Below are 26,241 nucleotides of genomic sequence, written 5' to 3' on the forward strand. Positions count from 1 at the left end.
TCAAACATCCAATCAGTGTACAAATTTATTTAAAAATCAAAACTCAGAGGTACAAACTAAATATCAGAACCAATAAATTCATACATGTAAACAATCATAGAAAATATACAAATTGTACCAGTTTAACCACTCAACATTCTTCACAGAAAATAGTGAAGTATAAAGACAAATCAAGGCCTAATTGTTTTTTTTAAGACTAGGTTAGAGGTAGAATACTACTGTGAAAGATTCAAACTTAAAATTAATTTCAGAGAAATTACACTAAGGGTGAATTTGGCCCACTGAATTTATATGTAACCAAGCCATAAAGTAGTCTCCTATATTACTATTTACATCTATTAGTTCTGTAAGTTAAGATTTGGTATGGCACTTATTCACGGTTAAAGCACCTCTTATTGTAATACTATTAAATAGTTTATAAGAGTTAAGTGTCTTAAGTCCTTTACTTTTTGCTGAAGTGATGTGAACATTTAAGATAGCATAAGTCTTGGCCACCAAGACAAACCATGGGACCAAAAAATGTTGTGTGAAAAACTTCTGAGAAAGTTACAGTAGGAAAATGGTCTATTAAAATACTTTTTTGAAAAGGCTTCACTATAAGTTTACTTAATTGAGTGGCACAATCCTCAAGGAAAAAATAAATAGTGTCTCCTTTCCACTAGTTAAAGCAGAGGAACCGACCGGCTTTATACTGCATTTTCATTCAAGTCATCTCCATTTCAAATTAGACATTTTCAACTCAAATAAAATGAATTAAAGTAGATTCAGAGGAACACATCTTCCATTTCTTCAGTTTGGCCAGTTCCCCAAACAATCTGCCACAAGTGGTAATAAGGCTTGGAGTTCTATAGACATTGTGTACAAAGGTCATAAGTCAATATACCTAAAATAATATAATCATGAACAACTTGCAAGCTCAATGGCATTCTATGTTGTTCAGAAAAATGAGCTTATTTGCATACATACACAGATTGGCTGATAAGTACATTTTCTTATTAGATGTAGCATGCATGTTATGGGGTCTCCTAGAAATAAATCTAAAAAAGTTGTTACACTTGCACCATTTAACTTATCAAGGGCTTCCACAGCTATTTGTCCAGCGATACTTATGTTTTAGAATGATCAAACCAAACTTGTAATCTTAATGTTTTCGCTGCACTCTGAGAAAAGCATTTCTGTAACGACGATAAACTTCTAGGGTGGGATTTGCAAGAGCACTCAGTGTAAGCCTAACTCTGCTTCCTTTGAAGTGAATGAGAGCGGTGTTAGACCACTGCTTCATGCTTTTGGAAAGCTCTCCCTTAGAGCGCTCATTCATTTTGTTTACCAAACAGCATAAAGGGTGGGGAGATGTAGAGGACAGATTAGTCACCACTCAAGTATCTACAGCAACAGATTCTAAATTCATTATATACTCAGAACTCCCATTGATTTCACTATTTCATCATGCTGTTTGCTATTTTTCAGCTTTATCTTTCATTATCTCTTTTCCTTTCCATATTTAAGGTATTATTTAGCCTTTTATTTCATGCTGCTCAACACAATACTTTTGCTTATGTACAACTAATTACTTCTAATCCTGCAAAAGTTATTAATCCAAATCTTTCTCTGACATTTAAATATGCTAAATTTAGGCAATTTATTTTCTACACATGCAAGATATCGAACAACAACATAAGAGATATTGTGCTTCAAAGCTTTTGAAAAAGTAAACAAGATACAGCTGAATATTATAAGTTGGTATATATTTTGCTAAATCTTCACAAAATGAAAGATTTTTGGATGTTATATAGAGAGTTGGATGTACAGGTTACAAGTAACAGTTGATATAGATATCAGGTAAAATAAAAGTCTTCGTGCATTTGTGTTTGCAAGTCCTACGACTACAGGGAATACTATGAACTTCTATGGCTTCCATGGAAAATTAGTTTTATGAAGGTATTACCTTTTGGCACTTACACAACATATGTTGACTCTTCTCAGCTTAGTTCCTGGCAGCAAATGAGGCACTTTTATATAAAATAGCAAAATTAAAGTCTTCAGTAATTGATACTGTTCTTATCCAAAGAAATTAAATTTTCAACATGAGATCTATTACACTCTCATTCTGTCACTAGAGTGAGAACTTAGTGATTCCTTTCAACATTTGGCAACTGTTTTGTGTACTGCAGAGAAATCTTCTCACACTTAATGGAATGCTCCAAGTCCCTTTAAAGAGATACCTGACAGTTCCACACCAGATTGATACAAAATCACCAACCCCCTAGGGGCCCCATCCTGAAAGAGGCAGAGATCCCCAACAGCCATTGATTTCAATGGAAGTAGAGAACTCACATCTCCTTAGATCATCTAAATGCCAACTCAATTACACTACAGATATGTTTTAACTAGCATTAGGTGGCAACATGTATATTTAATATATTTCAACCTCAATTATCTAAATATTCTCATTATTCAGAACAGAGTCAAGTGCCCTAGCTTCTTAATTACAACAAGAATTCCCAGATTACCCAATATGTATATAACATCCCCATGACTTCTAGAAAAAAAGAAGGTTGTACTATATATAAAGATAAGCTTTATTCTTTCAAGGTGAAGTTCACGCCTGTGCACTGGGCTGGTAAAAGGCCCATACACTACTTGAGTTCCATTTCAGCTCTATTTTGGGGACTTAAGTGGTTCAGTGGCTTTCTGCCAACTGTCTGCACGGGGATGAATTCCATCCTTAGGACCTAATAGGGACTGGGAATCAAGACTTTTAAAAAATAATAATCTCCAGAATTTAATAGGGTGACATGTTTGGAAAAATCACTTTATATTTGAAGAAGCAATAGCTGACCTTGTGAAAATTATCTTTGTTCATGTGATTAGTTGCACTGACCTCAGAGAAATTCACACACAATTCAAAGAGCATTGATCTCTCATGTTGCAAAATGCAAGACTAGTGATTTGGAGGTTCAGCCTCGCAGTGCGTTTGCTGATTTTTTTATTTTACTGATGACCTTTCCAAATTACATGGCACAATAATTTTCTATTGCTACTTTTGTGCCATACTGAAGATTTTATTTCCCTGAACAAGGTATAACAGGATAAAGTGGGGTTTGCATTATGCCTAACTGCCATTTATACTTTATCTGCTGTCACCGCTTCCCCAGAGTTTAAAAGGAAGGTGAAGCAAAACTAAATCAGCACATTGAGACACACATGTTTACAATTAATTAAAACCAATTAGTGTCAAATGTTTAATGCTCCTTTACATGGGAAAAAACCCACTAAGGGGCAGGAAACAGTTTCAACTCATGGAATTTCCTTCTAATATTTACACCTGAGATACCAGCAGATAACAGGGCCATCTTCGTGGAGGTTCAATACTTCTAATTAGGTAATCAGGCCTCCATTTTAACCACACCAGTATGGCTCCCTCCAAAACTATGTTTTCATCTTGTTCCTACCACACATTGCTGCGTTTCACTTGGCAGAGAGGGACACTGCATATGCTTATGTTACTAGATCCTTTTGGAGCCCTAACTCACGAAATACTGCCATTGACCCTACCATGAGTCTTACCTGAGAAAGGACAGTACGATTGGGCCGAACGGGAGACAAGGGTCAAGACTTGTTTTAAAGATGCATCCCTAAAGTTTGACTCTCCTAAGTCCATATTTAGGCTTCTAAATAAATGGCCTATTTTCAAAGGTTCAGAGCACCCAGGAGCTTCAATTGTCTTTAAAAAAAAGACCTAAAAGAATCTTGTTTTTCTGCGGATGCAGCTGTCTGTGGCCTACTGCCCCATCACTTGCAACCTGTCCTGTCAGTGACTTGGGATTCAAGTTTTAGAGCACTTATTTTTGAAAATCTTGACAGATACCTAAGTTCGGGTCCACAGAAGCTCTATTAAGTGATTTCTGTTATCCTGTTTCCTGTCAGTTTATATCAATACATGCAGAGATAGTCTTCATTCTTCCTCTATTCCTGTCTTTTCCCATGCTGTTTCCTTATTTGCACAGAACATGAACTTAAGCTCTGACTTTTAGGAAAAATAAAAACTTACTAAAGCTTATCTACTTTAGCTGAATTGAGCCAATAGGAAAAAATCATAATCCTTTGAATTATACTTTATGAAAACCAGTTATTAAGCTACAAGAGTCATTCAGAAATAAAGTGCATTACGTCCACCACAGAACTTTGCTCATTTCAGTTTAGCATAGTTAACATCAACATTCAATAAATATGCATTTTAGCATAGTTAGCATCAACATTCAAGATGCTATTAAAAGTTAAGCCTTTCCGGTAAAATGGGTTTGGGAATCCAGAATAGAATATATGAAAAGAATACAAATTCTGTATAAACGGCAAAAAAAAAAGTTAACTGTATTCCCTAATTTTCCATGGAGCTAAGCCCACTACACAGCTATGCCAACATGCAGTTCCTGAAATGAAGCATCACATTCTGTTTGCTTCCCTTCCACTACTCCTGAATTCAATTTGTAACTTTCTGGTGTCTGATTAATTTCATTTTGTGCAGGTGAAGGTACATCTTGAGAGACATTTACAGAAACAGAGTCTGACAAAGAGTCCTGTTTTTCTACTGATGCAGCTGTCTGTGGCCTACTCCTTTCTGTCCCATCACTGCAATTTGTCCTGTCATCAGCCTCTTCGAGCTGCTGAACTGACGTCAAGTATTGTTGGAGAAGACTACTGTCCTGCTCACTATTTGAGCTCTCTTGACTCCATTCCTCATGGTCTGCCTGGACACCCTCTGTATCTGAAATACATTCTGAGACAGGATCTCCACACGGTTTGCCTGTTTCTATAGAATTCCCAATCAGAGAGCTCTCATTTCCTTCTGTGGAACTCTTTTCAGAGCCATGAGAGTCATTAACATGAGTTTGGTCAGTTATAGAGGAGTGAAAGCCAGAATCTGGGAACTCAGGTAAAGTTTTCTCATGAAGAGCTTCAGTAGCTGAAACCAACCAGGTAGAACTACCAACAGGAGAGTTTTCTTGATTGAGCCCAGATGACTGGACAGATAGTTTGGATGGACACAAAGTACTTGATGCAGAAGCACCAAGCTGCCAAGTGCTAAGGTTTTGGTTCACTGAAAGTTGCCACTGCTGAAGGGATCTAACCTGTAAACCATAGGGAAAAAAAGATTTCATGATGGAATAACATACTTTGCTTCTTAGGAATGTTTTGTAAATTGGCAGTCAATCTAATATTCAATGTAAGATATAAGAACTAAATAAAAAGTAAGTGCACTTTGCCTCAAAGAAGGGAAAGATGAACTTCCCACTGTTGAACAGAAGAGGGGAGGGGACGGGATGAAAGGGAAAAGAAGCAAAACCATTGAGGAAGATTTTAAGAAAGGACAAGACATGTTTAAAAGAATATAAAGGTTTCACTGTCCTGGTACTACAACTACAGAAGTACCCAACTCTTTGAAAGAGGTCCACCTATAAGATGTAGCATCAACCTTTCAGAGTTAGAATTTAGTTAAAGAACAATTAGTATGGCTTCATAGTCTTAAGTCACTCAGAGAATAATCTGGCAATAGCCAGTTATTCTTTCACTAAGCCCAATGTGGATTTCTACACACATTTTCAAACTGCTAGTGGCAGACAATATAGCTATTAACAGAACTTTCTAGTAAGGGATCCACCATGCCAAGTCAGTTTTGCTTCCCGGTTTCACCCAGTTGACTCATTTACCTTCTTCTGTATTTTCTCCTTACTTCTATTCTAAACTGATTTTTAGTTATTAGAACATAGTTAAGTTTCTAATGTTGCAGACAGTTCTGCGTACTTTTTCTAGAGTTCTAATGGCAGGCAATATAGCCAATTAGCAGATAACCTTCTAGTAATGCATCTAGCATGCAAGGTCAGTTTTGCAAGGATGAGCTATACTTTTCATACTTAAAAAGAATATGTATTTAGAAGCATGCTTTTTAGTTAATCTTTAAATAGGAAAAAGAGGGAGAGAGAAAGAAAGAGGCTTACCTGGTTCCAAAGGTATCTGACAGCCTCCTCTTGTACAAGTTTTTGAATCCTCTCTTCTTCTCTTTCTTTTCTTAATCTACACACACACACACCCAAGATATTTCACTTTAAATACTGAAATAAAGCAGTGGGTTTTTTTTGGTTGAAAATACCAGTACATTTGTATAAATGTATAATTTTATATGAGGCTATTCTTGAAAGATACTACAGGGCAAACATTTAAATATTGCAACTTGACTTATCAGCATCTTTTAGCTGCTGAACAGACTTCAAATACTGTTGGAGAAAACTACTATCCTGCTCACCATTAAAGCTTTTTGTACTCCATTCTCCATGGTCTACTGAACATCCTTTGTATCTGAAGGACACAGGGTCCTCATACTGTTTAACTGTTTCTATAGAACTCCCTATCAGAGAGCTCTCACTTCCTTCTGTGAAACTCTTTTCACAGCTTTCAGAGTAGCAGCCGTGTTAGTCTGTATCCGCAAAAAGAAAAGGAGGACTTGTGGCACCTCAGAGACTAACAAATTTATTTGAGCAAATAAATTTGTTAGTCTCTAAGGTACCACAAGTCCTCCTCTTCTTTTCACAGACACATCCATCATTTTGGTCAGTCATGGAAAAAAGTGAAACCCACTGTGGGTTTCTACACACATTTTTCAAACTGCTAGTGACAAACAATACAGCTATTAGCAGACAACTTTCTAGTAAGGGATCCGCCAGGCCAGGTCAATTTTGCTTCCCATCAGCTTTAAGACATGGGTAATTACAAACAAACGACTGTGAAGTGTTTCTCTTCTGTAAAGTACCACTGAAAGTGGCATTATGAGGTCGTATTTTATTGTGTCTCACTGGTTTTGTATAAAGTTTGCTCACTTTATCCAATGCTTTTCTAACTTCTAGCTCCATAACTCAAACTGAGCTCCAAGAGCCAAGCTGAGATATTTCCCTTTTCATGCATCAACATCAGTAATAAAGGTTCTGCATGAACCTCTTCAAACCCAACCATAGGTTAATGGATTGCACCTATATAACCATAGGCATCATCTGAAAGCAATGGGATTTCAAAGGTGTCACTGAGGGTCTAATTTGACTCACAGAATCTTTATTACTTGTAATGAGATAGAATGATCCTAGATCTTCACTCAGATCCCAGGTTGAGTCTGCAGGGCTGACAAAATAATCTTGAAAAAAGAAAAGGAGTACTTGTGGCACCTTAGAGACTAACCAATTTATTTGAGCATGAAGCTCATGCTCAAATAAATTGGTTAGTCTCTAAGGTGCCACAAGTACTCCTTTTCTTTTTGCGAATACAGACTAACACGGCTGTTACTCTGAAAATAATCTTGTAAACTGAGCAACTTTGAGATGAAATCATACAAACGTTGGACTCCTATGATGCCTTGTTACATAGCCACTTTTCAGAGAAGAACCTCATATTAAAAACGAATACCCCAAACATTGATTTACTGTGATCTCAGCATGGATCCTGGACGACCATCTTTCACATTCAGAACCACTCATACTCTTGCTGAACTTTAAGAGAATGTCAAAGTATAGTTGCTTTATGCTCCCTTATTTTGCCTTAATATTAGAGTCTATTGTCCTGAGTGTGGGAGGATGAAGAAGAGAGAAAATTTCCCTTTAACCAAACGCGTGTAGATAGAGCTATAGAGTGAAGAGAGGGGAGTTACATACATGCTGATAAGGGAGATGGAAGAGAAAGCTGACTCCTGCTGTGATCATAGTAGTTCTGTGTTAGCATACAAAAGAGCTACTGTGCATAGAGTCACAGCCATAGAAATAGTTCCATAAGCCAAGATAAGTTTATACTCATTCTGAAATGCATTAGAACAAGTTATTTTTTCTGTTCTAATTACATTAATTCAGTTTTGAGAATAAGAACATAAAATAAAACTTCTGACTTACTTTCTTACTTCATCAGTTAAGAAAACAATATGCTCTTGCATTCTGCTTAGCCGAATTTCGTAACGCACTTCCTTGGCTCTGGGATGGTAGTTTCTTGTGTGGAATCCCCTCCAACAGGCTTGAAGCTTGGTGGCCGCTTTGTTCATTCTTTGAAGTTCAGCATCTTGGTCAACAGCAGCTGATGCATCAGTAGAATTTCTCTCTATAGTTTGCTCAGTATAAAGATTTTTAATTAATGGTTCATCATCAGTTAATGGGGGCTTGAGGTGGCTGCACAGAACTTGGTCAACAGATGATGCGAAACAGTCATTAATACTCGCAGTTGGGTTAGCAGTGACTGTTGCTGGACTAGGGGAAGGCAATATTCCATCCTCATTATCTTCCTCTTGAGTTTCCACAATTTCTGCTGTTTTGATGGAACACTCATTTGTAACCCAAGAAGTCTTTTCCTGCTTATCATCCTCATCTTTATTGACCTCCTTCACAAATACAATCACTGTATTATCATCTTCTTCTAGGTTCAAATTGATTCCATGTAGCCTTAATTCTGTAGTGGGAGATACTGGAGACAGTCCTGAAGCTACTGGCATAAAAGTAGACTCTGAGGACAGAAGGCTGCAGTTCAGTTTGTCCTCATCAGTCTGTATGTCCTCCAGGTACAGCTCATTGTGACAGCTTCTTTCAGCTTGCACTGAAGCCAGAAAGACATTCTTAACTGCATAGGAATGGTCATCACTGGAGCCTGGCCCAACCCAAGAATTCCTTTGGATAACAGGTTCTAGATGATCAGAAAGCCAAATTTAGACTACACAGTATTTAAATATATAATTTGTTTATTTAAATCAATAGGTATTTATTTATTTAAATCAACCCAAGTACTTACTGAATAATAATAGTATCTGAAGTGCTAACAATGGCAATCATATGATTATTTAACATAGATATTGCAGTAGCATTTGGGAACCCCATTATATGCCAGGGTGCTGTATACTATAGAAAAACAGTAAGAAATTGTCCCTCCGAAGAAGAAATGTCTAACTAGACAGAACAGTCAAAAAGTAGTAGGCACATAACGGAAGTAATGAGCTAATAGAAGGTATTATTATTAGTTACTTATTAATCTCATTAGTGACTGTTTTCAAGATCTGAATAAGTGATGAAAGTGGTATTAGACAACAAAGTATATCAATACCTGTATTACTTAAGTTAAAAACAATCCAAACAAATACAATAAAGATCTGAAGGATCTGTTCCAGAGTAGCACTACATTGCCAATTTTCCCTTCACAAAGTTATTTGTGTGCAAACAGCTATTTTGTTCATTTCCACAGTGAACAGTAGCTCACAGTAGCAGATTTGGATCTTACCACTTTCAGGAATTATCTGGGGCCTTTGGGTTGGACTGTTGTGTTCATACATAGCAGGCACCGCTTTGTTGGGAATAGAGGATGTAGGCAGCCCTTCATTTTGGCTTTGGTACATCAACTGCTTCTGGTGGAGCCTAAACAGAAACAAAATCCAAGTAATTTTAAAATCTCTCTAGTGGTGCAGAAGGGAACTACCAGCTATTCTGTGGAAAAAAAATTGGTTAAACCATTCTAAAACAAGGGGCTGACTGTACAAATCCTTACACATACAAGAAGTTTCACTGAAGCCACCTTACAACAGTTAGGGCTCGCAAGACCTGGTCCTAAACTGTCAAAATTAATTAGATTATCCTTAAAACCCCTCAGTTGAATAGAACAGTACTTACTAAGTGCCATCAATAGTTCAAGCTAAAATGTCCTTACCTCTGCTTACTCAGTATTTTTTCCAGTTTGGCATCCTCTTCAGTCTGGAGACCAAATGTAGCGGTAAGAGGACAAACAGTGGCCAGATACTGGACTAACTGAACATGCTGGCCAGGTCGATATGATCGTCCTTTACCTTGACTGTAAAGCCATTCTGCTTTCAAACTGGGGGGAGAAAACGCACAGTCATTGTCTTGGCATAAAATCATAGTTGTATACAAGTCATTTTCTTATTGCTAAGCTCTCTTTGTAACTTTTCTTTTACTGCATGCCTTTGCCATATAAATGCAAAGCATGTTCCCCTGCACAAAGGCCAAAGAAACTGGGATCTTCAGAGGAGCTGATGGATAAGAATCCCTCACAAAAAAAAAAAAAAAAGAGGCTGTGAAGTAGAAGATCTATTCTGCAACTGATATTCTAGTCCATGGGCTGGCAATGCTCTTCACCTACCATTCTCTGTTCAATTTTTTAAATTTATTCACTTCACCTGTGTTTATGGCCCTTTTTGTAGTCTATAAACATATGGATGAATGAGTTTATTAGCAGGAATGTTCACTGAAAAACTTTATAAGTATATACTGCAGAATATTCACAGAAAGTACACAGTGAATTTTAAATTGTGAGTATTCACACTGTAAACCTTATAAGAGTTATGCTCATCCAGTCAGGGAGCAGTAATATACCGACAGATACATACCATGTCCAGAATATCTATTCACAATTAAATGAATCATGACAAAGCAGAGACTGAGTATTTTTTCCTCTAAACTCGAAGCATATAGTAGCAAACAAACAAAGACAGAATGGATAAGTACAGTTGATCCGGAGATACATTTCCGCTCACACAAAAATAATATACTACTTCACTTTATCCAGACATATGAACCAATTTAAAAAGAGCAATTAAAAAAATTATTTCACCTCTCTTTCTGAGAAATCACATATCCATCCAGAACTTTAAGATTCAGACACCAGCTGACAATATATGGCCGATAGTCAAATCCAGGAATAGAAGGTGTGGCCATCACACAAGGGTTGTTCATAATTGACAACTGCTCCAACTCAGGAAAGGAAGCCAAGAAAGAAATCTGTAACAAATGATGTCTTTGTTGACAGAAGAGAACTACTCCATGTTTATAAAACGTAATGCATTTCCATTGGTTAGACATCTTGGGCAGAGTACCAGCATTATAGATGCGGTAACTTTTACTTGCAACACATACACTACTTCAAAAAAAGAAAGAAATACTAACAATACTGTGAACACCACTGTCATGTAACCAACCACTTTCCTGCAACACAGCAACCCCCATGGCCTTCGGAAAGAATCACCTCCTTTCAGTGCCCGGATAGGTATAGTATGATTAAATATTTGTGTTATTCTGCATCAGCACAGGAGAGAAGAATGTCTTTCGATGGTCAGGCCAATCAGTAGAAAAGATGGACTGTGACCATGTGATCCTAAGGAAAAGGACGGAGGAATGTAAATCCGACCAAATTAAGGGGTCCCTCCAACATGAAGGCTATGCTGACAATTTGGCAGGAGCAACTACTTATTTATATAATTTTTAAAATAAAATAAATAATAACAACAAACAACTATAGCCAGACTATTTGCCATCTGCTTCATGGTAAAAGAACAGAACAGAGATGGGCCCAAACCAAAGCTATGAATACAAATTTTAGGAAAAGTTTGGGTCCAGGCTGTGCACTTCAGACCTATCCTTTTGAGAACAGAAATTGTTTGTTGGATTTCTCAGCTGTGAAAGCCAGCAGCTGGTCAGATTTGTTCTCACTCTGTAGATACAGGAAGAAAAGCCAGGAGCATTTATTTTATCAATTTGTAGGCAACATCTCGCCCTTGGACTGGACTTTTGGGATCTTTGAGCAATTAAACAAGGAAGGGGAAAAACGACAGCTGAAAGTTAAAACTTCCATCCCAACACATTTCTTTTTGGTTTTAAGGAAAACATCCAAACCAGAGGATCAGCTGGTTCGTGTAGTAGTTCACTGAATGAATCTTTACTACAGAAACAAATGAGTATAAATAAACTCCAGTAGTCTAGCATATTTGGAGAAAGCAAAGCCAATTTTACATACATTCTTGATACTTTGCTCTCAAAAGAACTATCCTTTTTTATTGTAAGTAAAAATTTGAGGATAAATATTCCACATTCTTACCTCGTTCAAGTCTCTGATTTCATTTTCTGCTAAAGAGAGAATAATCAGACTTTGAGGTAGGCAAACAGATGCCATACGAAGTGAGGTTATAATATTTCCATGCAGCAGCAGAGTCTATGAAACAAAAAATATTGTAATGAAATGTATGCTTTTTTTTGTCAAAACATGAACGTTGTGAACAGTGATAGCTGCAGAACACACACACAGTGAAATGACAATGTAAAGATTTGCCAGTGTTTGCAAAGAGATTATTGGTTGTTATAGTCAGGGAAATAGCAATACCTTGAAAAAACCTCACATTTAAAAGCAAAATTTCCCTTTATAAAATGTACGGGTTTAAAGTTTCTAACTACCGATATTTTTAAAAGTACATTTGGAAACGTATCTTTCTCCTATGCAGACAGTTCAGTGCAAAAGAGGTAGCAGAACTTGCTTTGTTCCGATCCAGTACTTAAGAGGAGGAGGAGTAGTTTATTCTGAGGGCAGGTCTATACTACCGCGGGGATTGATGCTCTGAGATCAATCCACCAGCGATCGGTTTAGCAAGTCTAGTAAAGACCCACCAAATTGACTGCAGATCGCTCTCCAGTCAATCCCTGTACTCTACCCATGACGAGAAAAGTAAGGTAAGTTGACGGGAGATTTTCTTCCGTCGACCCCTCACGGTGTAGACCCCACAGTAACTCGACCTAAGGTACGTCGACGCCAGCTACGTTGGGGGAGGAGGGATAGCTCAGTGGTTTGAGCATTGACCTGCTAAACCCAGGGTTGTGAGTTCAATCCTTGAGGGGGCCATTACGGGATCTGGGACAAAAATTGGGGATTGGTCCTGCTTTGAGCAGGAGGTTGGACTTGATGATCTCCTGAGGTCCCTTTCAACCCTGATATTCTAGGAGTTACTGCAGTAGTGTAGACATAGCCTGAGAAGAGAACTGGGAGCCAGGAACTTAAGTTCTCACCACTACTCTCACACCAATTCACTATGTGGCCTGGGACAAAAATTAAAGATTGATCACAAGTGAATCACAAATGCTCTGCCTCAATCTCTTCATCTTTAAAATGGGGATAATAAATTTTTACATACCTCTGTAGTACAGCAATTATGGTGATTAATTAAAATGCTTTTAAAAGTGAATGGATAATGAAAAATGCTAACTGTTTTTTGCAAAGAATAGTCCAAAGACAGAAAGGTAAGGAAGCATTTACCTTTAGAGACAAAAGCTTGGAGAGATCTCCTATCTGAGGTATATTGTTATCTGACAAATCAAGATGTTGAAGAGATGTGCAGCTATTGATCTGATCTATGGTCTACAACAAGAGAAATAATCATATTAGTTACTCTAAGACTTTCTTTTTCTATTAAATAAAAGTTGATATCAACATTCTGCAATCTTTTCTGAAGCCAATTAGACTGGACAAACTGTACCATTTCAAAACTACATTGTTAATATAACTATATTAAAAATGAGATTATTAAGTTTAGTATCTGACCTGCATTTCAAAAGATTACCCAAATCCCTTTATATTTTGGGATTCAGTTATTTAGGTCAGTTTTCCTAGGAGATCCCTTACACAAATACTACCTTTCTCCACTTCAGAGACTGGAAAGACACAAATAATCCCATTAAAGTGAATGGGAATTTAGTGGGCACAAAAATGGAACAGAATTAGGCTATGCCGGGATGTTTTTTCAGTATTTTCCAATTTACCCACTACCGTCGGAAATACAGATTTCAGAAAACGTACAAAGAATAAATATTTCACCTTAAGGTTATTTCCTGCCAGGTTTAGCCACTCCAAGTGCACCAGATCCTTCAGCCCTTCCACATAACCAATACTGTTGTGAGGCAAGTTTAATACCCGGAGCTGCGTCAGTTTTGCCACACCCATCATCCTTACAAGTCGATTGTTGGCTACAGATAGCTGTAGATTGAATATAAGAAATGTTTTATATTTACTATCAAAGCGTATGAACAACACAGCCTATCAGAGATCTTGCTCTGATTTAACAGCTAAATATCCAATCCAGCAAAAATACTATGAATCTAGATTTTCCATTTTCACACAAAAGGATAAGGTGGACAAGACAAATTGCAGAACTATACAGACTCTTTCTTCATCAAACTCTTAAAATCTCATACAACAAACTGGGACAAATTCACCTGGGCTTTTACCTGCTGAAACCAAAGAAACTGAAACCTAGAATGAATTTAGTAACTGGTAATCAGTATTTTAAATCAGCTTTGCAAACTCACCATGAAAATGTACTATTCCAGGATCAAAATCTACTTGCTTATCCTCACCATAGTAGAGAATAAAAAAATAAAATATTTTACACAACTGTTAAAAAATAGTTTTTATCCCCAGAAAAAGAGTAATTTTTAATTATGTTTTAAATACAGACCACGTATAATGGCCACTTTCTACTCTAAGAATTTGTCAGCAAGGATTAAGACCCAGGCAAATGTTAATTCTACAGTCAAGAACTCTCAGAAAACTTGAATCCATATTGAAAACACACTTACTGCCCTTTAACCATGGTGAAGCTACCATGCACTGATACCAATATATGCTTTAATATGAAAGCGTCATGAAAAACTGACCTCGTACATATTTTTGATACGTCAACACCAAGTAGTAAAACCGATAATTTCTTTGTTATAGTTACTCTGATACAATAGAACCTGTGGTTCAGCTGTGAAAAGGATTAACTACTCTGTTTTTCTACTGTAATTTTAGCCGGAATTGAAATTTACTTGTGTGAACTCCCAGCGCATTTGTAGCTCCAAGCAGGTATAATAAATCTAAATCCTAGTCCATCCCAAATGTAATGTATGGGCTTTAGGAATGATGAATTCCTACATGAACAGTCAAAGCACAAATTAAAACAACATTCTCCTAAGCCAATATTGTGAGCACTGGGCTTGAAAGACTCCTTTCATGTATTAGTTTAGATTCTCCTCTGGAAGCTAATAAGGGAACTCAAAAAGACTGTTATTCATGTCTGGCTGGAAGTACGTCGAATGATAGTTAATGATGGACTTGGACTTGTTAGAGATGTCCTGTGGAGACCAGTGCCCTGATCCTACAAACACGTATGCACGTGTTTAACTTTACTACTATGAATAGCCCTATTCATTTCAACAGACTACTCCTGGGACTAAAGTTAAGCATGGACATTAGTATTTGCAGAATCAAGGCCTAAGTGGCTCAGGGCATTAGTGTCAGAATGTAAAACCATTTAATTTTACAGTTAGCATTTTTGCTTCTTGTATTTTATCCTGTTTTACATTTATTTTTTTCTTCACCTCTACTTGTGTTAATAAATTTTTACACCACATTTCAATTTACCAGTCAATTCATTTTAGCAGTTGTATATTGTGTAACTTGGAAGTTTACATACATTAGCACAGGACTCACTTATAACTATGGTCTTACATTTTATGTTGCAAAGGCCTGGCTATTAGACGGATTGCCCTAAAAGTGATATTGGAATTTGTGATAGCAGTAGTTATAAAGGCATGAAAATAAACTAAGTATTTTTCTTTTTAAGCACCAATAAAAAGTTTTTTGACAAAACGGAACAAAGATGAACTATAGGTTAAACTGAAAAGAGTCCTGTTTAAGAGAGTGCAAATGAAAGGAGGACTGCATGGTCTGGTGACAGGGCATAGCACTAAAAGTCATGAGATAGGCGTCTACATCTAGCTGTGCCAGTGTGTGTGACCTTTTGAGTCACTAAACCTCCTAGCACCTCAGCTACACCACATGTAAAATAAGGATAATGATGCACTCTCTTTGTAAACTGCTCTGAAATCCAAGGATGGAAAGTACTATATACATACATATTTATTACACATGGAAAATTTATGTTAAAAGAACATTATTATGGTTGAGTCAAGCATTAAGCATTAAGATTACTTTTGACTTCACTAGGAACTGAGTTCACTCAATATCCGAGTACCAGGCACCAGCATTTTTTTAAGACAATGAAATAATTTTTCTCTGAATTATATAGGTAACCAGGGAGACAATTTGTGCTACTATCAGCTGCAGACCTGTACTGGACTGAAAAAAAGTCTCTAATTTTTAGCTATCACCTCGTCCATTCAGAAATATAGGAAGTTGCGTAGTTAGTTTACTATGAAAAAGGAATTTTTTGAGCTCAATTCATTCATTCTTGTGACAGAATTATTTTAACAAGCACAGTGTGGTTAAGTTATTTCATGGCCAACTCGAACCATATAATACTGACCTGCATTAAGTTCCTGCACTTCTCCAGGTGTTCCAGTTTAATTATTTGGTTTTTATCCAGAATTAGAGTATGAACGTCAGCATCACAGGGTAATGTTGGATCCAACTTTTGCAACCCCTGACCTGACCAATTAACTACCGAACCTTGGAGAAAGGGGGGAAAAAGAAGTAAAGTATGAGCACGTGTGCGGCCAATTCGCAAGCAATATAAACAGACTTGTATTCATGACTAGAGAGAAATAACTGAATTCTATCATTTGCATCTCTGAGACTTTGTCAAATGAATATTTCAGACTGAATAAATGAGAAGAAGGGTGACCCAGCGATTAGGACACTACCTTGAGACTTGGGAGTCCATATTCCACCACAGACTTTCCTGTGTGACCTTTGGCAAGTCACTTAGGTTCTGTGTGTCTCAGTTCCCCTTCTAAAGCAGCAATAATTCTCTACCTCACAGATATGTAGGGGTATGTAAAACATTCAAGACTGTGATAATAAAGTAATAGGTGCCATATAAGTATCTCAGACTGACAGGTAGCTATAATGGCTCTACAAACAATATTATAATGCTTCAGCCTTGAAAAAATGCTGTGAAAATTTTCCATCCCAGTCACCAAATCTTCTCATCATCTTTTACCATGATTCTGGTAATGAAAAATTTAATATATCCCTTGCCTTTCAAAAAATCCGATCTCCTTTGTTGTAGTAGTCATAAGAGAAGGTGCCACAAGTACTCCTTTTCTTTTTGCGAGTACAGACTAACACGGCTGCTCCTCTGAAAACTGCAAAAAAGGGATCACTATATTTAGTGGAAATAAGAGCTAACAAAGATTTGTAATTCTTTCCCAGCGAGCAATCCCATTAATAGGAAGTCGAGGAGATTCATGACACTACTCTGAATAGCAATAACAAAACAGAGCAGAGTCTTATTAATTTCATTCTGCGGCTTCTTGGGAAAGCTACGAGCAGCAGAAGTGCTGGGGCAGTCTGCACATTCAGGAAAATGACTGCATTGTTTTTTTATCTGGAAGGTTGTCTATTTACACCAACTTAAGGGGAAGGAGTTTTTTCTTTTAAATGGCTTAAGTCCCAATACAGAGAAATCTTCCCATGTGTCGCTGGAAAGGTTTTCCCCACTCCCCACCTGCTAAACTGGGAGCATGTATACTAGACTGATTGGAATTTTTCTGACAAAATTTTTTTTATTGTTGTTTTTGAAAAATGCTGTTTCATCAAAGCTTTAATGTTTTGAGGAGACACAGATTTCAACAAAGTTTCTGATGGGAAGATTTCTGATCTTCAAGTGGACTTTCTGGGTGGAAACTTGACACAATTCTGTTTCACAAAAAATGTCCAAAAGGTTTTGTTTTCATTCCAATGTGAAACAAAAAATTTCAAAACCTTAAAAGTTGTCACAAAACAGAATAGTTGTTCTCTGGCCAGCTGTAATGCATATTACAACTCTACACAGCATCAAACTAACTTTCCCATAAGGTCCAGAAATCGGGAAATGCTAACTGATGGGCTAACTGTTCCAGATTCCAGCACTGCCTCTAGTGGAAAGCCTGAGCAAACAGTACACAGTAAAAGTATGCAGTGCTTGAGTCCAGATATATTTTGGGCAAGACAAAATTCTAAAAAGTTGAGACCCACCACTTAACTCTGGGGACAGAGTTAAAACATTCCAGATGAAAGCACTTGTCGTAACAGAGCTGAGAAGGAGGGGCAGTCTCCAAAATAAGTGAAACTTAGACCACTAAAGCTTCAGGATCTACAGCTTCCAATTAGCTCTTTCAGATATTAACCCAGCTTAGGAGGAGGTACTGACTGTATCCTATTTACAGCACATGTAAACCACTCTCCCATTCCTACCCACTGCTGGTTCCCCTCCCACCATCAGCTCAGTAGCAGACCACGACCCTCCAGTGTCAAACTCTGTGGTAGTAGGAAACAATCAGTTCTGACAATCAATATAGGTTCTATATGACTACATTCTTATACTCCTGCTGGAAGCATGCTATGGCTAAAAAGAGACTGTTGGTGAAGAACAGTTTTCAAGCACTGAACTGATAGGCTAAATACAAAATTAACAGTTATGTCTGCTGGTCGCTTTCCCAAACAGAATCAGAGTTAACCGCACATTACTTTTGTCAAGTTCACACTTGTCCACAGAATTCTGAATAGCAGCAGTGGCAATGCTACCTACAAAAGCTATAATAGCAATAGAAACATAAAAGCTGTCTGGAAATTCAGGGAAACAAGGTATATTTCTTATTTATAAGGTTATCTTTGCAATAAGGCCTACATTTTTAAACAGATAAAACAACTTCTGTTTTAGCTCTCTCACTCATGAAGGAAAGCCCCCCGAACAGCGAACAGGATATTTTAGGAACTGTTTGTTGTTATTTACATACACCTGTGGGACTGGATGTCAGCTGCTTACTTGCAACAGAGCCTCCCCCACACCCGAAACCCAGCCACATCTCGTGGGGTGATTTCAGCACCACTCTGGCAACGGGAAGGTGGATGGCAACCAGTGCTATTGTCTCATGGTCTCTCTCAGCTCACTGTTTTGTGGGGGAAGGGAGAAAAGGACAGGTAACCCCCCCCCCTTTCTGACATGACCTGAATGGGGAAGGGACCGACTCGCCTAGCCTCCCCTCCCCCAGTTGCACCCCCATTAATGGGCTCCGCGAGCGACCACAGCCCCCACTTTAGTTGATCCCTCTGCGCCCCATGCACCAGCACTGTTGTGGGGGGAGCGCAAAGCCCTCTGGAATTTGTAGTCCACTCCCTGAGCTAACACCCAGGCTGTGCTAAGGAAAAAACTACAAATCCCATAATGCAACGCGCGACCAACCTACTAAAAGGGTAGGAGAAAAGACACTAAGTAAACCCCTGAGCCCGGCTACCAAGAGTCCCCAGGATCCCTGTAACCCACCCGGCCGGTCCCCAGTGCCCCCGATACCTTCCCTGGCTCCCAGAGCCGACGTAGCCGCCTCGCTCCTTGCCGCCGCCATACTTCCCGCTTGCTAACGACACCAGGCAACCGGGCGCCGCACGCGCTGATTGGCTGCTTTAAGCCGCGAGGAAAAAAATAATTTCTGGGTATTTTAGCTGCGAACCCCCTGGACGAGAAGCCCCACGTCGCCGCCAACGGCCATTTTTAAAGGAGTTGGGAGGGGGGTGGGGGGGAGAGAAACTCCCTCTCGGACTGAAGCCGGGCCGCTGCCTCCCGTGATGCACCGCGCGGCAGGCGTTTCCCAGCGTGCTCTGCGCCGGGTATAGAAGGCAGTTTCCCATGATCCTCTCTTTTTTTTGGCCGCTGGAGTCGTTGGGGCTGGCGGCGCCATCATGAAGTAAGTGCCGCCGCCGGCGAACGGCGAGACCATCCGGCCCCATCCTCCGGGCCGAGCCCCCGCCACGGGGCCGGGCTCCTGCGCGGCGCTAACCCGCTCTGCTTTCTCTCCCCTCCCCTCCCCCGCAGGGTCGAGCTGTGCAGCTTCAGCGGCTACAAGATCTACCCGGGTCACGGCCGCCGCTACGCCCGCACGGACGGCAAGGTGAGGAGCCGGGCTCGGAGCGGGGCCCAGGGCCGGGGGGGTGGGGCAGAGCGCTGCCCTGCGCGGGGTCGTGGCACCGGCTCGAATCCCGCCTGGCTGCTGGATGGAAGCGACCGGCGGCCCGAGCGGGGGGGGGGGGGGGCTGCGCGCTGGGGCCTCGTGTCCTGGCCGCCCTGGCGAGGGGTCTGTGGTGCGCCTGGGTCTGGCAGGCAGCGTCCATGCTGTGGCCTGAGTAGTTCACTCGGGGCTGGGAAAGGGGTGGCTTTACGCATCAGGTCTGAAAATCACTAGGCCCTGCCGAAAGTTTTGAATCCCAAGTAGGTTGATTCACCCGTTTGTGCTGCCAAGGCCAATACGCTGAGTGGAAAGGAGTTCACTGTGTCTGGCTCGCTAAGATTAAACTTCAGACAGATGATCATTTTTTGGAGACCGAAGGTCTTTTGTTTCCCTGTAACCAGTAGGGTTTACCCCACCTCGAGTAGTACAGTAGTGAATCTCACTGCAAACACTGGCCTAAATGTACTGACATTTTTTATCTTGGCGTTATCTCTTTTTCCCTTCTCGCCCCCCAGGTGGGGATGACTTTTTTTTAAAGCATAGATTGTACTACACAATTGGTACCACATCGGCCTGCTTACTCTTGAGAGCATAGCTTGACATGGTGAACATTATGAGAGGGGGGATTTTGGTGAAATTTTGATGTTAGGCATTCACTATCATGTGATCAAGGATCAGTATTAAAGCATTAATCGTTAGTTTTATCAAAGAACTGCCTGCTTCCAGCTCCTGTGTACTTAGTTGTTTGTACTTAGTGGAGGAGTCAGACATTTAGCTTGACACGCAGTATAACCATCAACTCAAGTCTTGAAATTTGTGTTTAATGTTTATGCTTTCATTGGTCACCCAGTTGCTTAAATGGAAAGCAGGGATATAAGTTGGAGTTTGAATTTCTTTACTTTCAAATATCGTATAGCATTTCCGTGTTATTTCTGCCATGAAAAGACTAGCATGCACATTATCAAACATAAGCCTAGAAAATAGTCTTAATTTGCACTCGGATGCTATGTTCCACAGAAGAATGTTTCTGTACTATAACAGACCATTTTTCTTATTAACAATGTAGAGTTTATTTTAATCTCAAAAGATTTTTAAATGTGATGTCATGTACACGTATTTGAATTCTGCTTTAGAAGAGGCCATATTTTAATTAAGAAAAAAAAGAGTTAAAGACTTCAATGCATCAGTGAGGTGGAAAGGATACCTAACATAAAACGTCATTTGTGGTTGTTGGTATTTTACTAGAAACAAAGTTGCCTTAAAAATATTTGTTCGACTTCCCAGGTTTTCCAGTTTTTGAATGCAAAATGCGAGTCTGCCTTTCTTTCCAAGAGGAACCCTCGTCAGATCAACTGGACTGTTCTGTACAGGCGCAAACACAAGAAAGGGCAGTCTGTAAGTATACTTCATGTGTTGTGACTAATACTACTTTAAACTTTCAAGAATGGTTTCCTGGGTATCCTGGAAAAATCGATCTAGCTGCCACCAAGAGGTGAAAGTAAGCCGGTACGGCGTACTGGGGTGGATCGGCTTCCCCAGGTGCAATTTAAAGGGCCTGCGGCTTCCAGCAGCAGCTGGAGCCCCCGACCCTTTAAACCGCTGCCAGAGCCGCCAGCTGCCACTGTTACCCTGGGGAGGGGGAAGAAGGCACTTGTTGGTACAGGGTGGGCTGGGGCTGGCTCTGACCCTCCCCAGCCCTTCCTCTTCCGCCTGAGGCCCTCTTTTGGGGGCCAGAGCCAGCCCCAGACCAGCCCCGTACTGGTAAGTCCCTAGACTTACTTTCACCCCTGGCTGCCACTGACAAGCAGGTAAGTGAAAAGTTTCTCTGGACGCCATAGGGAGTCTAAACCACTGAGTTCTGTAAACCTTCATGTTTGTAAAGAGGTTTTTCAAGCCCTCATGACTGTGAAGACATTCCCACACAAACACTATGTGTAGTTCCAATACTTAGACTCGTGGCTTTGCTAACGACAAGCACGTTGAAATAAAGACTGGTAATCTGACGCCATGCCTGCAGTCTTGGGCAGATATTATTATGTTGGTTCACATTTGAAAGGTGGATATTTGTTGAGCACAAACTACAAATGTATGTTTCAGTAGTACCTTGAGGCCGCAGTCAGGGCCATGCTGGGCTAGGCACTGACAAACTGATTAACAGTTCATGACTTAAAAGTTGATCGGCATACAGTGGGGTTCTAGTTAATCCATTGGTGGTAACTTTGATTATTTTGTTTTTGTTTTTCTAAAAGTGAAATTTTATAAATGCACTGCTTGTGGTGGTATGGTAAACTGGTTTTAGAATGTTATCTTTGCAAACAGCTGGTATCAAAAATGCTCCCGTCTGAAAATTTTGGCTGTGAAGTTGTATCTTTGGAGATACAAAAGCATTTTCATCAGGGCTACAGTATGGTATTTCTTCTGTATATATTTCCAGTGGCCTTATTTATGTTCCAGGGACCTGGGTTTTTAAAGATCGTAATCAGTGTTCTGTAAAATCATAGTAAGTTAGGAGGCTTTTTAGCATTTGGCTTGATTGGAACAGAGAAGTATGGCTGGGATATGTCTACAACCAGGGGTTATCAACCTCTTTCTTTCTGAGGCCTCCCCAATATGCTCAAAAAAACTCCATGGCCCATCTGCTACAACTGTTTTTTCTGCATATAAAAGCCAGGGCCACTGTTAAGGGGTAGCAAGCAGGGCAATTGCCTGGGGCCCATTCCACAGGGGGCCCTGCAAAGCTAAGGTGCTCAGGCTTTAGCTTCAGTCCTAGGTGGTGGGGCTTGGGGCCCTGGGCTTCAGCCCCTTGTGGTGGGGCTTCAGCTTTCTGCCCTGGGCCTCAGCAAGTCTAATGCAGGCCCTGCTTGCGGCCCCCCAGAAGGCCCCAGGCCCCTGGTTGAGAACCAGTGGTCTATACTGCTTTTTCTTTTTTTTCTTTTAAACCCTTGGGTTAATTCCCCAGGCAGTTGTTCCAGTCAACCCCAGAACAAGAGCAAACCTTTGCATCGTGGAACAAATGCATTGGGAGTGTCCACACTAGCCTTTTCTCAGGGGTTGAGTATCTAAGTTAATGGGCAATCATAAAAGTCTAGTGAAATAAGCCCTTAGCCAGAAACCTCCTAAACTCTCTCTTCACAACTCCAGCAAAAGTCACTGGGGATATGTAGCTAAAGTTATATGCAAGTTTTTAAAATTGAGGCCTGGACATTAAAAGCACAAAAGGTAACAAATGTGCATTTTTGGTATAAGAATTGCAAAACGTTCACTAGCACAGTGAGTTATCAAATGAATGCTATTTAGATAAATGGTACTCCTGAGGATTACAGTTAACCTGTTACCAAAACGACACTGTAACAAGACACGCTTTTGATTTCAATTTTTTACACTTAACAGTTTTATTGTTCTTCCTTGCCTGACATAATGTTATGGTTTTTGTACAGCTGTTCTTCACTGTGATCCCTGAGTATCTGCCACTTAAAATAGGGTGGCAGTGTTGAAGCCCCTTGCAGTGTCCAAGCAGCCTCTCTTGATTCTTCTTCCTTTTGGGGTTATAGAAAGCTGTTCTTGAATGTAGGACTTTGGGAAGAGGTCTGGAGAGCAGTGTAGCTGATATTCTGGTATGGAGGGAAAGCTTTTGCCAAAGGGGAAGGTTTTGTAGTATTTCCGAAAGATTCATCTTATGTTTGGAAGTTCATTCCATGACCATTAGAATGAATAAGCTTGATGCAGCTAATTGGCATTCTGTTTCTAGTCAGTCACAGGGAATTTCTGATTAAAAAATTTAATTTTTAGCTGGCTATTTTCTATACTTTGTAATGGTCTGTGAATTCAGTGACTATTATACTGTTGGATTCTGCACATAAAGTGGAGATAGTGGTTGCCATTAGTCAATATTTGCCAAGACAGTAATTTCCTGTTTGAAGTATCTGAGATACCACAGTAATTCAATAGCTGCAGATAAATTGGACATCACAACATCCACTTTGCTAATTGCCCCTTGTGGGGTTTTTTGTTTGTATTTTTGGTTGTTTTTGTAGCACTAATTATTTTAAACCTCTCCATTTTAGGAAGAAATACAAAAGAAGCGCACACGCCGTGCAGTCAAGTTCCAGAGGGCTATCACTGGTGCATCTTTGGCTGAAATAATGGCCAAGAGAAATCAGAAGCCTGAAGTGCGAAAGGCCCAGCGGGAACAAGCGATTAGGTGAGAATCTTTAGTCAGTTGCAGCAATCTCCTTAGTATTTCCAAAATTATGGATTATGATTTCCTTTACAAATCCCTAAACTGTGGAAGAGCTCTGTGCTTTGCATGCTGCAGGCTGTTGAAAACAAACTTAGAGAGATTAGCTACTAATTGTTGGGACTGTAAAATACTAAATCACATAAAATTTGTTAATATTGCTTGAGCTTTTAAAAATTTAGCATTATTTCAATACTTGGGTATGAGGTCAGGGTTTCTTAACGAGACTTGCCATTTTACTAATATTTAATTAAAATTTGTGAGGAAATATAGAGAGACAAGATGGATGAGGTGGTAATTTCTGAAATGCTGAGAAGAGTTCAGGACATGGGAAATGTAGTTTATCATGATACTCAAGTATCTTGTTATATAACTAATCTAAGGGCCTTGATGAACCTTTTGGGATGCTTGATGTGGCTGAAGATAGGAGAGCCAACATATCTTAATTTTAAGTTTTAGTCTCATGGGAACTTTTTAATTACTTTATTTAAATAGAACTTGGCTTCATTTTTGAAAGGGAGCGATAAGGGTGAGTGGGAAAAATAAATAGCTGTGAATTTGTTCATAGTTCTTGCTATAAATATAATTAACAGGGCTGCCAAAGAAGCCAAGAAGGCTAAGCAGGCAACCAAGAAGTCTACACCCTCTACAACAAAGGTAACATCCATTAGGCAATGAATAGGTGCTGTTTGAGTGCTCAAATAAATTTGTTAGCCTCTAAGGTGCCACAAGTACTCCTTTTCTTTTTGCGAATACAAACTAACACGGCTGCTACTCTGAAACAGTAGTATATGGTAGTGCAAAACGTTTTAACTGGAGACTTGGGGTTTCCTTTACCAGAATTCTGAGCTTCAGCATTCTGATATCAAAACCACATTGCCCAGTCTATGTTAAAGCTCAACACAGGTTATTCAGGATGAACAATATCTGGAAGAATAATCTTATGCTTAAAATACTGCTATCTTGTGATCTGTCTCTGAGAGAAGACTTTTTGGCTAAATAATTAGTCCAATATCCCTATAAGTGACTGTGTATTAATGTGTTGATGTATGCCTATTTTGGGAAGCAACAGATCTACTTTGTCCTCCATGTAATTAGTAGCATTATGCTCTCTTTGCATTACATGAATACTTGAGTTTAAACTGTGATAAGGGCATGCTGAAGTGAGTAATGGTAATGCAGCATATATCTATAGTGTTGACAATATTATGCTGTGTCAGTCAGTTCTTTGGTGTCTTACCTGGAGTAGGCTTGACATAAATGTCCTAATTAAATGATTTAGCAAAGCTTTTCAGAGCCAAAAATGGAAATATTTGTTTGGAGAACTAAATTTCATCCCCCGCAATCATATTTAATGTCTCTTTACAGGCTCCCACAAAGGCTGCACCTAAACAAAAGATTATGAAGCCAGTGAAAGTTTCTGCTCCTCGTGTTGGTGGAAAGCGCTAACTTGTCAAACAGTAGTTGGTTACATTAAATAAACATCTGACTGACTTTCATAACTTGTGCAGTGTTTTATTTGTTTTAAATATATGGGCTCATTTAAAGAATGATAGTCTGCTTTGGCTGACTAGGTAATGAAAATATACCCACTTCCTGTACAAAAAATTTACCTTTACTATTGGAAGGCAACAAAATCAAATGTAACCACAATTACATACAGTAGTAACTGGCTTAGTTCAACTGTTAAACATACCGGATTCCAATAAGGCACTCTTAAGGTGTGTCGACACAGCAACTTGTCGCCCACAGCTGACCCGTGTCAACTGACTCGGGTTGCACAGCTGTTTCATTGCTATGTAGACATCTGGGCTCAGGCTGGAGCCCATGCAATAGGACCCTGCGTGGCAGGAGGGTTCCAGAGCTTGGGCTCTCAATCTGGGTCCAGAAGTCTACACAGCAACGAAACAACCTCACAGCTGGAGCCTCCTGAGCGAGCTGGCACGGGCCAGCCCTGGGTTTTTCTTTGCTGTGTAGACGTACCCTTAGAAATTATACTTTGCTTTCTGGGTTGCTGGTAATTGCACTTGCTGGAGGGATCTGCCCTACGGTACAAGCAGGGTCCTCTAGGCTTTGAAATAGGATGCTAGGTCCGCACTGTGCAGTGGTATGAGTAAAGCTGATTTCTTTCAGGAGACTGCTGGAGGGTCAGAATACCACCACACTAAGTATAAACCCCACTCAAATGGTGTGAGGTGAGTGGCATAAAGGAGACTTTTAAGAAGGGTCAAGGGT

General features: G+C 39.6%; 2 protein-coding genes across 3 annotated transcripts; one reads left to right on the forward strand and one right to left on the reverse strand.

The window, feature by feature from the left end:
* CEP97 (centrosomal protein 97) lies at window positions 1-19,266 on the reverse strand. 2 transcript variants are annotated; one of them, XM_077821239.1, is made up of 11 exons: window positions 19,118-19,266; window positions 16,151-16,293; window positions 13,660-13,818; window positions 13,102-13,203; window positions 11,896-12,009; window positions 10,636-10,802; window positions 9,715-9,879; window positions 9,292-9,425; window positions 7,926-8,703; window positions 5,997-6,072; window positions 1-5,129 (listed from the first exon to the last, which is right to left on the reverse strand). In XM_077821239.1, exons 1-11 carry the CDS (start codon window positions 19,167-19,169, stop codon window positions 4,404-4,406), a joined length of 2,616 nt encoding a protein of 871 aa, XP_077677365.1. In that variant the 5' UTR covers window positions 19,170-19,266; the 3' UTR covers window positions 1-4,403. The 2 variants fall into 2 exon arrangements, with proteins under 2 accessions (XP_077677365.1, XP_077677372.1); XM_077821246.1 differs by lacking the exon at window positions 19,118-19,266 and adding an exon at window positions 18,593-18,707.
* Window positions 19,267-19,374: 108 nt separating this feature from the next.
* Window positions 19,375-25,508, forward strand: RPL24 (ribosomal protein L24). The gene is made up of 6 exons (XM_077821296.1): window positions 19,375-19,508; window positions 19,637-19,712; window positions 21,054-21,164; window positions 23,834-23,970; window positions 24,600-24,663; window positions 25,375-25,508. Exons 1-6 carry the CDS (start codon window positions 19,504-19,506, stop codon window positions 25,453-25,455), a joined length of 474 nt encoding a protein of 157 aa, XP_077677422.1. The 5' UTR covers window positions 19,375-19,503; the 3' UTR covers window positions 25,456-25,508.
* Window positions 25,509-26,241: the final 733 nt, after the last annotated feature.

Source organism: Eretmochelys imbricata, chromosome 1 (genome assembly GCF_965152235.1).
Source record: "Eretmochelys imbricata isolate rEreImb1 chromosome 1, rEreImb1.hap1, whole genome shotgun sequence".
NCBI classification, from domain to species: domain Eukaryota; kingdom Metazoa; phylum Chordata; order Testudines; family Cheloniidae; genus Eretmochelys; species Eretmochelys imbricata.

Coding starts and splice junctions, on each gene's coding strand:
- RPL24 (XM_077821296.1), top strand. Junction 19,713..21,053: donor ACGCCCGCACGGACGGCAAG/GTGAGGAGCCGG, acceptor TCGACTTCCCAG/GTTTTCCAGTTTTTGAATGC. Junction 24,664..25,374: donor CTACACCCTCTACAACAAAG/GTAACATCCATT, acceptor GTCTCTTTACAG/GCTCCCACAAAGGCTGCACC.
- CEP97 (XM_077821239.1), bottom strand. CDS start 19,169: ATGGCGGCGGCAAGGAGCGAGGCGGCTACGTCGGCTCTGGGAGCCAGG. Junction 13,819..16,150: donor AGTGCAGGAACTTAATGCAG/GTCAGTATTATA, acceptor TTCAATCTACAG/CTATCTGTAGCCAACAATCG. Junction 12,010..13,101: donor CCAAGCTTTTGTCTCTAAAG/GTAAATGCTTCC, acceptor TTTGTTTCATAG/ACTCTGCTGCTGCATGGAAA.